Source organism: Hypomesus transpacificus, chromosome 12 (genome assembly GCF_021917145.1).
Source record: "Hypomesus transpacificus isolate Combined female chromosome 12, fHypTra1, whole genome shotgun sequence".
NCBI classification, from domain to species: domain Eukaryota; kingdom Metazoa; phylum Chordata; class Actinopteri; order Osmeriformes; family Osmeridae; genus Hypomesus; species Hypomesus transpacificus.
In genome coordinates, this window is record NC_061071.1 from 6,694,917 (window position 1) to 6,709,079 (window position 14,163).

At 47.9% G+C, this 14,163-nt stretch overlaps 1 protein-coding gene across 1 annotated transcript in view; it reads left to right on the forward strand.

Annotated features, from left to right (window-relative positions):
- Positions 1–11: 11 nt before the first annotated feature.
- iqca1 (IQ motif containing with AAA domain 1) overlaps positions 12–14,163 on the forward strand; it is a 24,153-nt gene continuing 10,001 nt past the window's right edge. The window contains exons 1-10 of the mRNA XM_047030543.1: positions 12–420; positions 1,485–1,812; positions 2,005–2,124; positions 2,425–2,616; positions 4,022–4,093; positions 5,405–5,607; positions 7,005–7,089; positions 7,191–7,343; positions 8,708–8,783; positions 13,892–13,998. Of these exons, the coding sequence (XP_046886499.1) occupies positions 410–420; positions 1,485–1,812; positions 2,005–2,124; positions 2,425–2,616; positions 4,022–4,093; positions 5,405–5,607; positions 7,005–7,089; positions 7,191–7,343; positions 8,708–8,783; positions 13,892–13,998 (1,347 nt within the window). The 5' untranslated portion in view covers positions 12–409. The remainder of the gene's footprint in view (positions 421–1,484; positions 1,813–2,004; positions 2,125–2,424; positions 2,617–4,021; positions 4,094–5,404; positions 5,608–7,004; positions 7,090–7,190; positions 7,344–8,707; positions 8,784–13,891; positions 13,999–14,163) is intronic.

Genomic DNA, 14,163 nt, shown 5'->3' on the forward strand with positions numbered 1-14,163 from the left:
TTGGAGGCAGTTTTTGTTTGCATGTCTTTACATGGAAAATTGGAAAGTTACAACATGTCAGACTCACGGAATCAGAATAATTTGATTGCATGGACATCATTAGGACAGGATAGCTAAACGTTAGATGCTTTTACAATATTTAGGACAGCTGAATCTCAGATAGGCATAGGCATCAAATGAAATACAATTGTCACATACCTGGTCTAAAAGGGTCTAATCTTGTTCTCGACAATGTTTTTGCAGCGCGTATTGGGAAGTCAGTGATGAAACAATCTTCTTTTTTGTAACAGATTTGTTGCACACAGTCGTGTCTAAGTTCCTAATTTAATTATGTTCATTGTGAAGACTGACAGACTACAAATCTAGAGGCTCATCTTGATTCATCTATCGGAAAAGGCTGGTATATAACATGTCTCACAGGTTGGATACATCTAATTCATTTCTCTCTGCAACTTTGTACACTTTGATCTGTTCAATGCTTTCCTCTACTAAAAGAAAAATCTAGAAGTTGGTCACAAGACACGATTTCTTCAAAATAGCTGTCCACCGAGGGTGATGTGATATTATTTCTGAATTGCCAGCAGCTTTCAAACTTAATAAGCGAGAACTGCAAGTTGTGAAACAGGGAGAAAGTGCACTGTGTTGCTGTTCCCATAACAACAGACAGGCATTCTTGCATCAACTTGGTGCTTGAAAAAGCAGTTCTTTGGACTGTAAATGCCAGTAAATATCAAGGCTGGTATATTCATGCGATGACACAGCTTCGCTTGCAAGCACCCTTCAGAGAAATATGATTCCCAGACGACAAACGTAATAAGCCTTCATTTCCTGATAGGTGGAACCTTTGTGATTTGTTGACTGAGTTTCTATGGTGCGCTTTCAAATTCTTTGACTCAGGGCTTTGTTGCCGGGCACTAGCAGGGTATCTAGTTGAGTCCCCCACACCCTCCCATTTTATTGTTGAGGTCCCCTAAGAAATGGTCCCTCAGCCTCCACACTGCTCCTCCTTCCTTCCCACCCACTCTCTGCTCTTTTGATACAGCCAGCCCTTGAACAAGAATGACTGCAGGCAACGGAGATTGCCTTTAGGGTAGCAGTATAGAACTCATCCGAATATGAAAGAAGCGTGATGTCACCATTGTAAATCATGTCTTTTGTGATTTACTGAGGCAGCAACTTATCCAGAGCAGAGAGCGTGAATGTGTTTATTGGCGGACGTGAGTGACATTTTGCGTTTAATTTTGCCAATACACAAAGCAAAGCAATCGTTTTTCCTGATGTAACAAAGGTATTCCCACACCTAATACATCTGGATGACCTGTTTGTCCTTTCCCTTTGCAAGTATTAGCGGTGCTATTGCTGTTTATTTCAGCATAGTAGGGATATGGTCTGAGAGAGACTGTGGAAGAGCCTTGACTCTCAGAAGCTAGTGGGTCTTAGAAAGCCTGTCAGTGTTTTCACCATCTGAACACTCCTCTGCCCAGCTCCTATGCCAGGATGTGGGCTACAGCCCATGTAGCTCTGGAGGACCTCCTAGTGGACGAGCTCCCCTCCACGGTGCCCCGGCCTCAGAAAGACCGCCTGCAGATCTTCCAGGGTCTGGCCACGTTCTACCTGAAGTACCTCCAGATCTTCCGCAGCCTGGAGGCGGTGTACGACCAGGTGGTTCACCCCCAGAAGCGTCGCGTGGTCAGGCAGGTGCTGGACGGCGTGATGGGGCGTCTGCTGGAGCTGAAGAATGAGATGGTGGAGCTGGAGTTTTCGGAGTTTCACTTCTTCGACGATGTGCTGGAGGACCTCAAACTGACACCCGTGAGTGGGACCTGGAGGTGGAACGGACTGGGGAGTAGATCGGAATGAGCTGTTCCTCAGTAGCAGTAGGAGGGCTTGTCGAAGGCTTAGGTTCTGAATGTTATTCCATATACACGTGCATCTCTCCAAGCACATCGTTGAGGAACGTTCTCACCAAACGAGTCTGACGTGAAGGTGTGATGTGTGTCTCAGGAGGACCTGGAGGTGCCCATCCCTCAGTACTTTGTGAGGGAGAAGATACGGGTTCTCCGGGACAGAGAGAAGATGCTGGCTCATGTCCTGGCTAAAGGAGGAGACTTGGAGCACGAGCCGGTCAGTAACACAAACTTCACATCCACATGAAACCTTGGTTACACTTTTTCATTCAACTTACTGATATTGGCCGCCTTTCCCAGATTCGTTAAGAAGCTTTTAACGCTAAGAGCTTCTTAGGAGTGTTCCAGAACGCTCTTAGAACGCTCCTAAGAAGCTCTTAGCCTTAAGAGCTTACATTTTGAAATCCATTGACATCCATTACACGTCAAAAACCAAACGGTTGACCTCAGCCCATTCAGTTGTCCCATCTGTAATGATGAAACGTGAGCCCTGTATCGCCGCTGTGGAACGCGACAGGAGATCTCCCTTCAGACCATGTGTGTGGAGGAGGCAGTGCGGGTCCTTCAGGTTGGCGAGCGGGCACGCCAGGGACGCCTCAGGGCTCGCTTCATGAGGGAGATCCGTCAGGCGGAAGAGGAGGCCGCCCAGGGACAGAGCTGCACCCCCACGGACCTGGACCCGGACCAGGCTGCCACTTGCATACAGAAGGTACAGCATCCTCTACCCCCTGGTAGAGGGGGGGAAAGCACTGCGCACGGTCCTCCCATCCCTCACGACTGAGAATAAAGCCAAATATGAAGGCAGATGAAAGGGATATTGCATTCAAATATCGGTGGTGAACGCGTCTGTTTCCTATTTGAGCAAATGTAACGCGACCCATAAGCACAGTAGGCGGTCGAAGTTGGGCTGTGTATCATCTGGGTGCTCCAGCCAGATCAGGGCTCACCCAAAACATGACCTGAACACGACCGGTCCAGTTGAGGTCAGTATAACTGTGGCCTCCTGTCACCCTCACCATGACACGAACACACAAAAGATATTATAATCGTCATCTGATCCCACCGAGGCATAAGAAGTACACCCGATTCCACTGTGAAAGCTATGTGCCGAGGGCCTTTGTTCGCCCACGGAAGGTTAGCACTTGTGCGATGACAGAGCGGAGGAAAGTGAGTCAGGATTTGGGGTGTTCGTTTTCATGACCTTGCTAATCTCGTAATCCGATCCTCTAGGATGTTGACGTCAAGAGAGTGGACCGTGTTGTGGTTATAGTTATGGACCAAGCAATTCCCCGACAGAGGCGACATTGTGTTTAGATTTTGCTGAAACTAACAATTTGTACTGCTTTGCGACGAGAGTAGAGGCCGCATTCAGCTCGATATCTCAATACAAAGCACTATTGCAATTGATTTAGACTGGGATGGAGTCCAAATGTAACTCTTTAATGTAAGTTGTATACAGTTTGCTGCATGATTTGGTGCTGTTCACCAATAGGCCTTTTGGGTGAAGACAAGACAAGAGGGGAGGGATTGCAACCCTTGTTACCATATTAAAAACATGAATCACCTTCTCCGACCGCTGTGTAGATGAAACTGCTGGTTCAGTCTTAATCATTCAGTCTAGGCACAGTTGTTCAGCACAGTTCAAGTAAGGTTTACACAGTTATCTTGTATTGAGTTGAATATATCTGCTGAAGACAGCAGAGCAAATCGTTTTTTCCTATGTGTTCAGTTCCCAAACTTCCGTCAACAGTTTGTCAGAATCATGACAATTGTAGCTTTGAGCTGCATACCTTAACAGAAACAGAGCGTTGTGTTTTGATTACAGGCGAGAGAGGAGATATCACAGCCAAGCAAGGTCTCACCTTCTGTTAAAGACTGTCAGATGTTATCATCAACCCTGTCTCCCAAGTGTTGCCACCAACTAACACGCACGCACTCACACACACACACACACACACACACACACGCACACACACACAGTCACTCTTTAGACACAGGAACATGGGCACATATTCTCTTTCTTTTGATTCTTTGTCTCTCTCTCACACACAAACACACTCATTCCCCCCCACACACACCAGGCCCCAGGTGAGCCCTCCTGTGTTGTGTTGTAGGTGTGGCTGGGCTACAGCACCAGGAAGAGGACCAAGCAGGAGCGTCTAGAGGAGATGATCTTCCTGGGAATGGTGCGTGCCCTGCTTCCCTGTACCAGGGTGTGTGTGTGTGTGTGTGTGTGTGTGTGTGTGTGTGTGTGTGTGTGTGTGTGTGTGTGTGTGTGTGTGTGTGTGTGTGTGTGTGTGTAAACTATAAACAAGTTATATTGTCAGGCTTATCCAGGTGATGAATAAGCTTTTGTCTAGTAACAGTTTCCCAAACTGATCATGTGCCTGGGTACAAGTAGTTGTGCACGCCCATAACTTGTCTTTGAAAATAACCTTTCATTTATTGCTTTGAGTCATTTCATGTAAACCAGTATGTGACTAAACAGACTTTTTTCACGCCTATTTCCTGATCTTAAAATACTTAGAACACCTTGTCCTTGTTCTCTCTGTGTCCTTGAACTCACATCCCTCACAGCAATCAATGGTCTGCATTTGTTCTTTTTTCTTGAGTTCATTTTTCCAAAATAATTCACTTAAGAGTGAAAACAGTTTACACTCAAACCAAAAAAGTAACACACAAAATCAACTGCCTTCATCAAAACATAAAACTTGACCTATCTAATGACAAGCTTTTACCATCAACAATTACACCCACCAAATGACTTAATAAATGCTAAACTATCAATACACCCTAACATATTTTCACCCTCTTTAAGATGCATGTGCCATTTGTTGATGTTGTAATCATAGTTCATACCATGACATTACGGAATTGTACCAAAGATTATTCCAACAAAACTAATAGTCAAATGGGCATGATTACCCAGTAACAAAAGGCTTTCTTATAGGCTAGTTTATAGTATCTAAGAAAATAACATGTCATGTCAAAAAAGCAACTGAAATGCACCACATTCAGAACATTCATCCTTGTTGATCCAGCCACATGTTTTCATCTGCTTGACTCTGGGTGTCATCCTTAGCAATGCTGTGGGAAACGTCTTCCTGCATGGTACATTACAAGGTGCACCTGTTATGCATGAATCAAGATTTGCTGGTTGAACAAAGACGTTTTGCACACAGTTAGAGGAGGTTAACAGCTATAGGATTGATTTGTATCAGTTGAGACCTAAATGTTTTTTGTTTTGGACTTGATTTGCTTATTCGACAAAGGAGCTTCAGCATGTGCAGTGTGTGAAAATGACTTGCTGTTCTGCCCAACAACCGAAACACTGTTTTACTTTGGCTCGGTTATTACTTCGATCGAGTGTATCCCATTTTTAGGAAAAGTATCTTTGCGATTGAGAAAAAAACTGTTTTGCACATGGTGACATGTCATCTGGTAGAGGAACATTCAGTCCTGTTTGAGCTGGTCCTGGGTGTTCTCCTGGTCCCCAGATCCCTCCGGAGCAGCTGGGGCCCAGCATGGCTCTGCTGCAGGCCCAGCAGGTGGAGGCCTCTCGCAGGCTGGTCCAGGAGGAGCACGAGGCAGAGTACCAGAGGGCACTGGTCCACATCAAGGAGTCCGTGGTCTCCGTCGAGGGCCCTGACATAAGGGAGACGCTGCAGGAGCAGATACGCCAGTGGTTCATCGAATGCAGGTGAGAGAGAGGGAGAGAGGGGGAGAGGGAGAGAGAGAGGGAGAGAGAGAGAGAGGGGGAGAGGGAGAGGAAGAGGGAGAAGGAGAGGGAGAGAGAGAGGCAGCCAGGGAAGTCGATGCTTGAGGTCGGGACGATGCACATTAGTTTAGGACTCCATCCATCTCCTTCACGGGGGGGTCGAGTCACCGCTGGTGTTCTCCTCTGCACAGCCTCTTAGTTAATTGGCCTATCATTCAGATTATGTGCGCAGTCTCCTGGCTTCTTCTAAGTCGGATTTCAATCAGTGAGAAAGACTGAGCTCCTGTCTCAGTTTGGTGTGGCCCTGCAGCAATGGAGCAGCTGTCTGGCTTGTCAGCAAAAAGCCCTTTTCATCCGTCCGATTCTTCCTATTCTTTTACGGCTGTACAGAGGAGGCGACCTAACAGTACTGTGTCATTGTGTGTCTGTTTCTTTCATTTTGACAGTTTCAATGTGGGTGTGTGTGTGTGTGGGGGTGTGTGTGTCTGTGTGTGGTTAGCCAGGGGTGGGGTGCACGTGAGTGAGCCTGCTTGTGTGTTTGGGTGTGCTGGAGTGACCCAGTGCTTAGTGGGAGGGCCCGTGTTTAGACTGGGACCACAGAACGATCTAGAAATGAGCACGGTGGCGATCGTCTCAGTCAGGCCCATCGCTGCTGAGGTGGCCTATTAGCACATTCCTGGGTGATTTATGGTTGGCCACCGGTGGGTGCTACCCATTAGAGGAGAAGAGGGAGGGGGGACAATGGTTGTAAGTCATCCAGGCCCGGTGCCTAGGGAGTAGCACAGCTCCTATACAGCTCCCATAAGGGGAGAGACAAAGCTCCAGATCCACACGCTGACCCTCGCTCTGTCCCAGCGCTCTGAGCTGCTGCCCTCTGCTCTGACCCCGGCTGGAACGCTGACAATAACATAAGCACCATGATGGATAAAGAGCCCCACCCTCCGGGGTTCGCAGACCCACCGCCAGTGGAGCTTCCTCCCAGACCCTGATGAGAATCCAAGGGCTTCCTGCCCCCCGAGGAGACCACCAAGATTAGCCAAGCCTCTGAATGCTGGGGTGGTGTTGAAATAAGATGAGAACTTGGAGTTGGGTGGGCTGTTGGAATGGCAGGGGGATGTGTGTGTGTGTTTGTGTGTTTGTCAAAGTGCATTGGAATATTGTATTGTGTGTAAGTCAGGAAGGTTTTGCCATGACACAAAATACCATTCTAAAAGGTGCCAAGCACACCATAAAATACCGATTGGTGGTAACGCTTTTTTTTATTCAGTCATTTGACCTAGTATTCAAAACAGACTTTCCCAAAGACTTAAATAAGGATAAACGACATTAAAGCACATTTATGGTGAATTGACTGTAGCATGGTCTGTCTCTCACCACAGAGACGCTACTGGCAAGTTCCCTGACTTCCCCAACACTGAGGACGGGGGATCAGCGTCCATATTTGCTCAGAAAACACCGGAACAGGTCAAACTCACATTCTCCTTCTCATCTTTTGTATTTCTTTTCTTGTTCGTGATGTCTTCCCTGTATGGTCTCTATATGTTGTTTCCTGTCACCTTAACCAGGTGGCTGCAGAGCTAGCAGCAAAAGAGGAGGAGAGGGAGAAAAAGAGGAAAAGCAGAGGAAAGAAAGACAAGAAGTCTGGGAAGGAACGGAAGGAGAAGAAGAAAGACAAGAAGGGAAAGACCAAAGGGAAGAAGGGGAAAGACGACAAAGAGGTTTGTTCAGGAACATTCTGAGTGGTTGGACCTAGAGTTTCCTGTGATACTTATTTTGGCTACGCAGAACACTCATCAATCATTTCCTAATGTCAAAGTAACAAAACAAATCATAGCGATAGGAACAGTTTAGTTTTTCGAATTCAGTCCAGGAACTACTCGTGCTCTACTGAATGGTACTCCAAATGAGAAATGAGGTTTATCGGTGTTTTCGGGTGACTGAGATGGAGGGAGATAGGGGTTGAAACCATGAACGTATTTATTATCTAACCACCAAAAACGATCTCCAGGAGACCACTCAACCATTCCTTAAATGAGCCGTTAACAACAAGGCTTCCTACATCCTTACTTCTGCTCTTCCTAACACTCCCTGCAGAGTTTAGAACAACCCTGAATCCCACCTCAAGATGCAGCTTTCTCAGTTATTAGTCAGCTGTGTTATATAGTAGAACAAAAACTATTGGGTGAAACAATTTAGTTGGATAATGTTTTTTGGCAGGGTTAGGCAAGCGTTGTTGACAGATACTGGCGTAACTCGAGAGCCTGGTGATTGACAGCTGTGACCTGCAGCCCTATCTGACATGTGACATCTCCATTAGGGCCTCCTGTGTTTTCCCAACCTTGTTTGAACAACTGAAATGTTGATCATGCCTGCCCCTTTCCACCAGGAAGTGGCTTGCCTTGCACCCTGAGCATCGTCATACACCATTTAAAGTGTCATGTGGAGCACTTAAAATCTCTTCATATTTTCAAATGGACTTTTCCATCTTTAGAGGGGACCATTACACATCTACAGTGTGATAAAAAGGAGTAGGAACGTGAAATCTCCTTCATGATTACATTTTGTGCAGGTGTGTGTGTGTGTGTGCCGGTGTGTGTGTGTGTGTGTGTTGTAAAGTAAATGAATGTTAAAAGTTGTACCTCTGACTGTGAGGCAGCAAAACATATCGTTTCATAAATCACACTCACAGTCGCTCTCTGGTCGCCCTGCTGTGTGTTCACATCATCAATGATGGCTGAGGATTTGACCCGGTGCCACAGCACAGTGGAGACCCGGTCCTGACCGGAGCAGCTTTGAACTCCCACAGAATCAATGTCTCTCGACTAAATTAGCCATAGACTGACCCAGGACCCTTGTATTAAAACGGGAAAAAACAAGAACTGAAAAGCCCTTCCCTCGCTCTGTCTTGCTAAGTTATTAGGCGTCATATTTTAAATGGAAGCAGGAGATCCCACAGGAGCCTCACGGTAGACGAATTACCAGTAAAAAAAATGCGCTCTTTCCTGAAACACCTGTTTAGGATTTATCACTATGACGATTTCTAATTGTGGTTTTGTCTTTTTTTTTTCTTTTTTTTTTTTAGGAGGAAGAGAAAGGTTGGAAAATGCCCCCGAGCTGTTTTCTTCCAACAGTCGTGGAAGGAGCCAAGATGTATAAAGGTGAATAAAAAGATCAGAAAGAGGTAGAAAGTAACACACATTCCACCCTGCTGCCTCACTGGGAGGTATGGGCATCGCTGCAAGCCACACACACCATATGCTCCACGTACTTTGATGACATCAACGTTATACTGTATTTTGAGGCTCAAAATGATTTCTTTTTGTTGTTTATTTCGAGTATTGAGTGACCATATCGCATGTGTGCTCGCTCTTTCATTGTCTGGGGAAAAAGTCTCAAAATAAAGTTTGACATTGATTTAATAAAAAATTAAGAGGATACGTTGGAAGTCTATCAACGGGATAGGAGACAGAGTGCATTCCGGATCCCACTCCTGTCTTCTGTCAGCTTGATAAGGTTTAATCTGCAAGCTTCCTCCCATTGTGTTCTTCCAGACTGTATCTGTTGGTTGCCATACCGATATCTTCTATGGACTAGCAGGTCTGCCTCTCCGTGGGCCCGTCTTCAGGGTCGGCTGGAGGGTTTACGTCCAGTCAAGGGGCCCTCTAGTGGCTGGGCTAGGCTCCCTCGTGGATTGATTTGGACCGGGGATGCCTGTCTTGGATTTGAATTCAAAACCCCCACCATGGAACACCTCTCAATTCCACGCAGATAACGTTTCTTGAGGAATGCTCAGTGTGTGAGCTTTAACCCTTCTCCCGCCTGTGGCTCGGCCGGTATGGGTGTGCAGGCTAAAGAGGCTCTCTGGGACGATAAATCAATCTCCTCTTGTGACAGGCTTGCAAATGGCCACCACTCTCCTTCCTGTTTCCCAGCGGGAGGAGCCCTCAGACAGGAAGTGAGGCAACGCGGCCTGGCCTCTGTGTGCCAGTGACCCGTGGGCAGACGCGTGCAGAGGTCTAGTCTTCTCCAAACCCAGCTCTTGACCTTTACTCTAGAACATTCCATAGGGAGCAGTTGGTCTTGAAGTCTCCCATGGAACTAATATTATTTCTTTCCACTATGTCAACCTCGTATTGTTTTGTGTGCAGTTTCACTCAGAAGTAAAGCAGTTTTTGGCCTCTCTGGATGGCTATAATCCCTGTACTTAGTTTTGTACTTGTTCTGGAAGGGTTTCAACGGAATGTAGACCTATAAAGTCTGTGTTCACTCCAGGTTACTCCCTCAGTGAGCGACAAGGTAGAGAAATGGGATTAGGCCGAGCTGCTGAAAGATCCAGGTCAAACAACCAGGAGTAGCTGCACCCTTCCCCAGTCCGTCTCATCCGTCTTCCTCTGGGATGACAGTCGGGGAACCGTCCGGCAACCCTCTCAGCAACCTCCCCACAACCTGACAGGCTCAGTCCTCGACGGGGCCGGAATGCCCCGAGGAGTCGGCCGCCACGTCCTGGATCTTATCACTCCATCACCAGCCGCCCCTGTCCCCCTCCGCTCCATCGCCCCCCCCTCTCCCTCTCCCTCCCTGCCTTCGTCCTTCCTTTCCTTCATGTTCCCTTATCTGACCCTGTCACCTGAGAAGGAGGGGCTGGATTGGAGAAGGAGGTTCTAATGTGTGTGTGTGTGTGTGTGTGTGTGGGGAGGGAGGGCGGGCGGGCATGTGCTTTACAGCTTGACTGTTTGGTGGACCCTTGGTCTCCCTGTGCAAACACCCACAAATCACAGCTGGAAGTATGCACAGCCAGTCAGCCCTGCTCTCCCCAACCTGTCTGGAAGGTCTTCGAGGGTGGCTCAGAAACAACAAACATCGTTTGCGAGTCATGGCGGCTACGAGCATCGATAACCTAAGCTGAGATTGGACATGTCTGTCACTCAAAGATGAATTTGGGCAGCGGTCGCGTAAACATCATATGAACTTTGGAGAACAAAGTTTGGGGTCAAACCTCTCTGAATTCCTAGTAGTTAAAGAGGCAGAGTGCATATCCAATCCATCTAATTGGTATGCAATCAGACTGGAAATAGAATCCAGTCCAATTCTCCCATGATTGCTGCTCCTTGAACGAGTGTAATTCTTGGAAGAAGGCTCTCTGACTGAGGATAGAGTGGACAGTGGATAGATTAATGACAGGGTCAAATGTCTTCCTTTCCCAGCTGTTTATCAGCTTCCTAATTCCTGGGACAATGGGAGTGAATGAGTAAAACACTCCAACATCCTGTTGAATACGGAATGGCGGATAAAGATACGACCCATGAAACATTTTCCGTAACGGAAAAAAAAACTGAAATAAATATCAATCAATAGCACTCGAGAACATTCATGTTAACTCACTTAATAGCCAATATGCTTCAGTGAGCATTCGTGCCCAGTTACCGAAGAATACACTGTGATTTCACCTAAAGCCAGTTTTAATGAAACTCCCCTATCTGGCCCTGCCCTGTTTTACCTTCCTCTTTGGCTGGAGGACAGAGAGTGAAGGAGAGGTTGAAAAAACAACAAGTCACGCTGCAGCTGCGAGTTAGCAGGAAGCAATTATATGGCGAGTCAAAGCTGTTTAATTTCTCTGCTCGTTATGATTCGTCTCACCGCGTCGAGCAACACAACCTGGAGCTCGCGGGGTTACATTCCTGACAGAAGCAGCCCTTTGAGCCCTAATGAAGGCCAGACCACGGCGCCTTGGCTACACACCACACCTCAGGAACGGCCGTTGAGTTATTGACGGGACGGCGGCTGCCATGGCGGTTGGCATCGGGGTGGGGGTGGGGGGGGGGGCTCGTTACCCCACCTGGCCCCGGTCACGAAGCCCGCCGTCTGGACGTTTCATATGAAAAGGGATGATGGATTTGTAGTTTTTATTAGGTCTGACCTCCCCCCCCCCCCCCTCTCTGAGACTCCCAGTAATAAGCCTTGTGTGTAGGGATGGACAGGACGTAACTCAACACAGCTGGATGCTCTCTTCTCCATCTTCTGCCCCCCCCCCCGCCCCCGCCCCCTCCCATTCGTCCTCCTTTTTTCTCAACCCTCTGCATTAAGGATCACAAGACGCCATCGTAACGTCCTCAGTGTTCTGGACGTTCTCTTAAACCCATGTCAAACATCCTGGCCGTCAACGCTTTAAGGGAAAAACAAACAGCTGTCGGTCTGAGGGGCCATCGCTTTGGTAATCCCACGCATGGGCCTCTGTTGTATCAGGTGTCTCTAATTGGAAAATGATTGCTCGTTAGGTTTATTTGGACGAGACGAAGCGTGAAGGTGAATCGCACGTTTGCGCAGAGAGCGAATCCGGGGTGAGCGGGGGTTCCAGGAAGAGGGCGCGTCGGTCAAGGAGGCCGTTGGACCGGGCCCGTTTGAGGTTCCCGTGGCTCTCACTGTGAAGTTTCCCACGTGGAGGGTCGCAGGCATTGTGCTCCCAGTGTTTTGTTTTGCTTCCTTGTTGTGTTTTTCCTTTTCCTTTTTTCCTTGTCTTCCCCTACCCCCCCCCCCCCCCCCTCCCCCCCCCTTCTCCAGCTCTCCACCCCAGCTGGGCTGAAGCTGTTGACCTGGGACCGTGATTGCTCTCCCTTCCTGTGTGCCATGCCAGCGTCACGGAGCACTGCCTGGATGCGACCCGTAGATTTAATTTCAATTTCCTGCCCTCCGGTCCGTGCGATAGGAAGAGCTTTTTTACCCCTCGAATGGCTCTTCCTGCCTGCAGCTTGGGACAAAACAGGTCTTTTTCTTCCCAGCCTGGCGGGAAAAGGGGAGGAAGAAAGCCCGGGCTGAAAAGCGTGCTCCGGCATACAAATGGCTTTGTATATTGGAGGAAGATACTGTGAAGGTAGCCTTGGCAAAGAGAACACTGCTGACCATGCTTCATTTGGAGTTCAGTTGTTCACAAACCAGGTGGTACATAGCTAAAACTAGACCACTGACAGAGTCTTTTGTTACAGATGTGTGTGTGTGTGTGTGGTCTCAGTGGGGAACTCTTCATACGAGAGCTGGTAAGGTTGCCAGTCGGGTGAGATGGAACTGATTGAAACGCCGTTTATAATCTAAACTGGCTTTTTCTTGCGCAAACTTGATATCATTCGGTGCTCTTAAAGTCAAATAAAAGCACTTAAAAGGCAACTCAACTGTCTTTGCTCTGTATCTCCAAAAACACTACTCTGACTCTGTCTCTCTTTCTTTCTTTTTCTCTCTCTCTCTCTCTCTCTCTCTCTCTCTCTCTCTCTCTCTCTCTCTTTCTTTCTTTTTTTTCTCTCTCTCTTTCTCGCTCTCTCTCTCTCTTACTTGCTCTCTCTCTCTCTTGCTCGCTCTCTTATTCTTTCTCTCTCTCTTCAAAGGCCTCTGTTTTCAGAGCGACAGAATGGATGCTTTATTTAAACAAACAACTTGAGTTTGGGGTGGGGGGGCTGCTGGATAACGCATAAGTAGAGAAAGTAATTATGTGTATCAGATTACCTGGGGGGGGGTTTTGAAATGAGGTGGGGGGCTTTAAAATGGGGGCCTTGTGGAGGAGAAGTTGACCCCTGATCTTTCCAGCAGATCCCATTTCAAAGACAGACGCGTGTTCGGAGGTGCCACCAGCACAAGCTGTTAAACCAATGCCCTTTGACCCCAGCCTGAACTTGACAGGGTTTATCCCAGGATGAAGCCGTCAAGAAGAACCATCCGGATGCCAGTGATGACATGAGTTCAGGCTCTGTTTCATACAGCGACACGTTGGTCGGGAAAAAGACTAATAAATAATCTGAAGCTTACTTTTACAGGCTGTTGTTTAGGATACACTGTAAGGTAACCCGACATGTTGTAGTAGAGAGAGGCCAGTCAGGGTCACTGACTCTTTGTGGGCCGTCAGCTGTTCCTATATTTTCCTTTTTCTTTGTTCACAAAAAGTCTTCTGTTGTTGAAGATCAGAGCCCACCTGCCTTGTTCTGGAAGGACCTACCTGGCTCTGTGCCCACACTTCCTGCTGGCGTCCAGGCGGAAAGCTGTACACAGGAAGTTTAGGCTTCCTTCTAGGAAGTGGCCCCTGAGAGCCACTCAGAGGGACAATAAGCTGCGTGTTAGTCCCTCCACCTGCGCTTCCCTCTCGCTGGCTTTGTGACTGGGGAACCCCAGCCCTTCAGCCAGCCTGCGGTCGATCTGTTTACCCTTCCTACAGGTCTGACTGACCTTCTCCAACTCTACCGTCAGTGATGGATGGGGTTGTGTCTTTGTGTGTGCGTGCGTGTAGATGTTTGGCAGGGACGTGATGAGAGACAGAACTTCCTGCAGCGTTTTGACGCCCAGTTGGTGCGCGAGGAGAAGCGTCTGGAGGTGGAGGAGGAGGTCAGAGTTCAGGTGAGAGAGTGGAACATTGGCAAACACACACATCAATCTTTATCTCCTCACTTAAATACCTGCCATCACTCTCCCTCACATAAACAGTCCCACGGTACCTACTCAGAAACATCTCCCCGCCTCCTTCTCACCTGCAGTGCAGCTTCTGAACATCTGTGAGTCGAT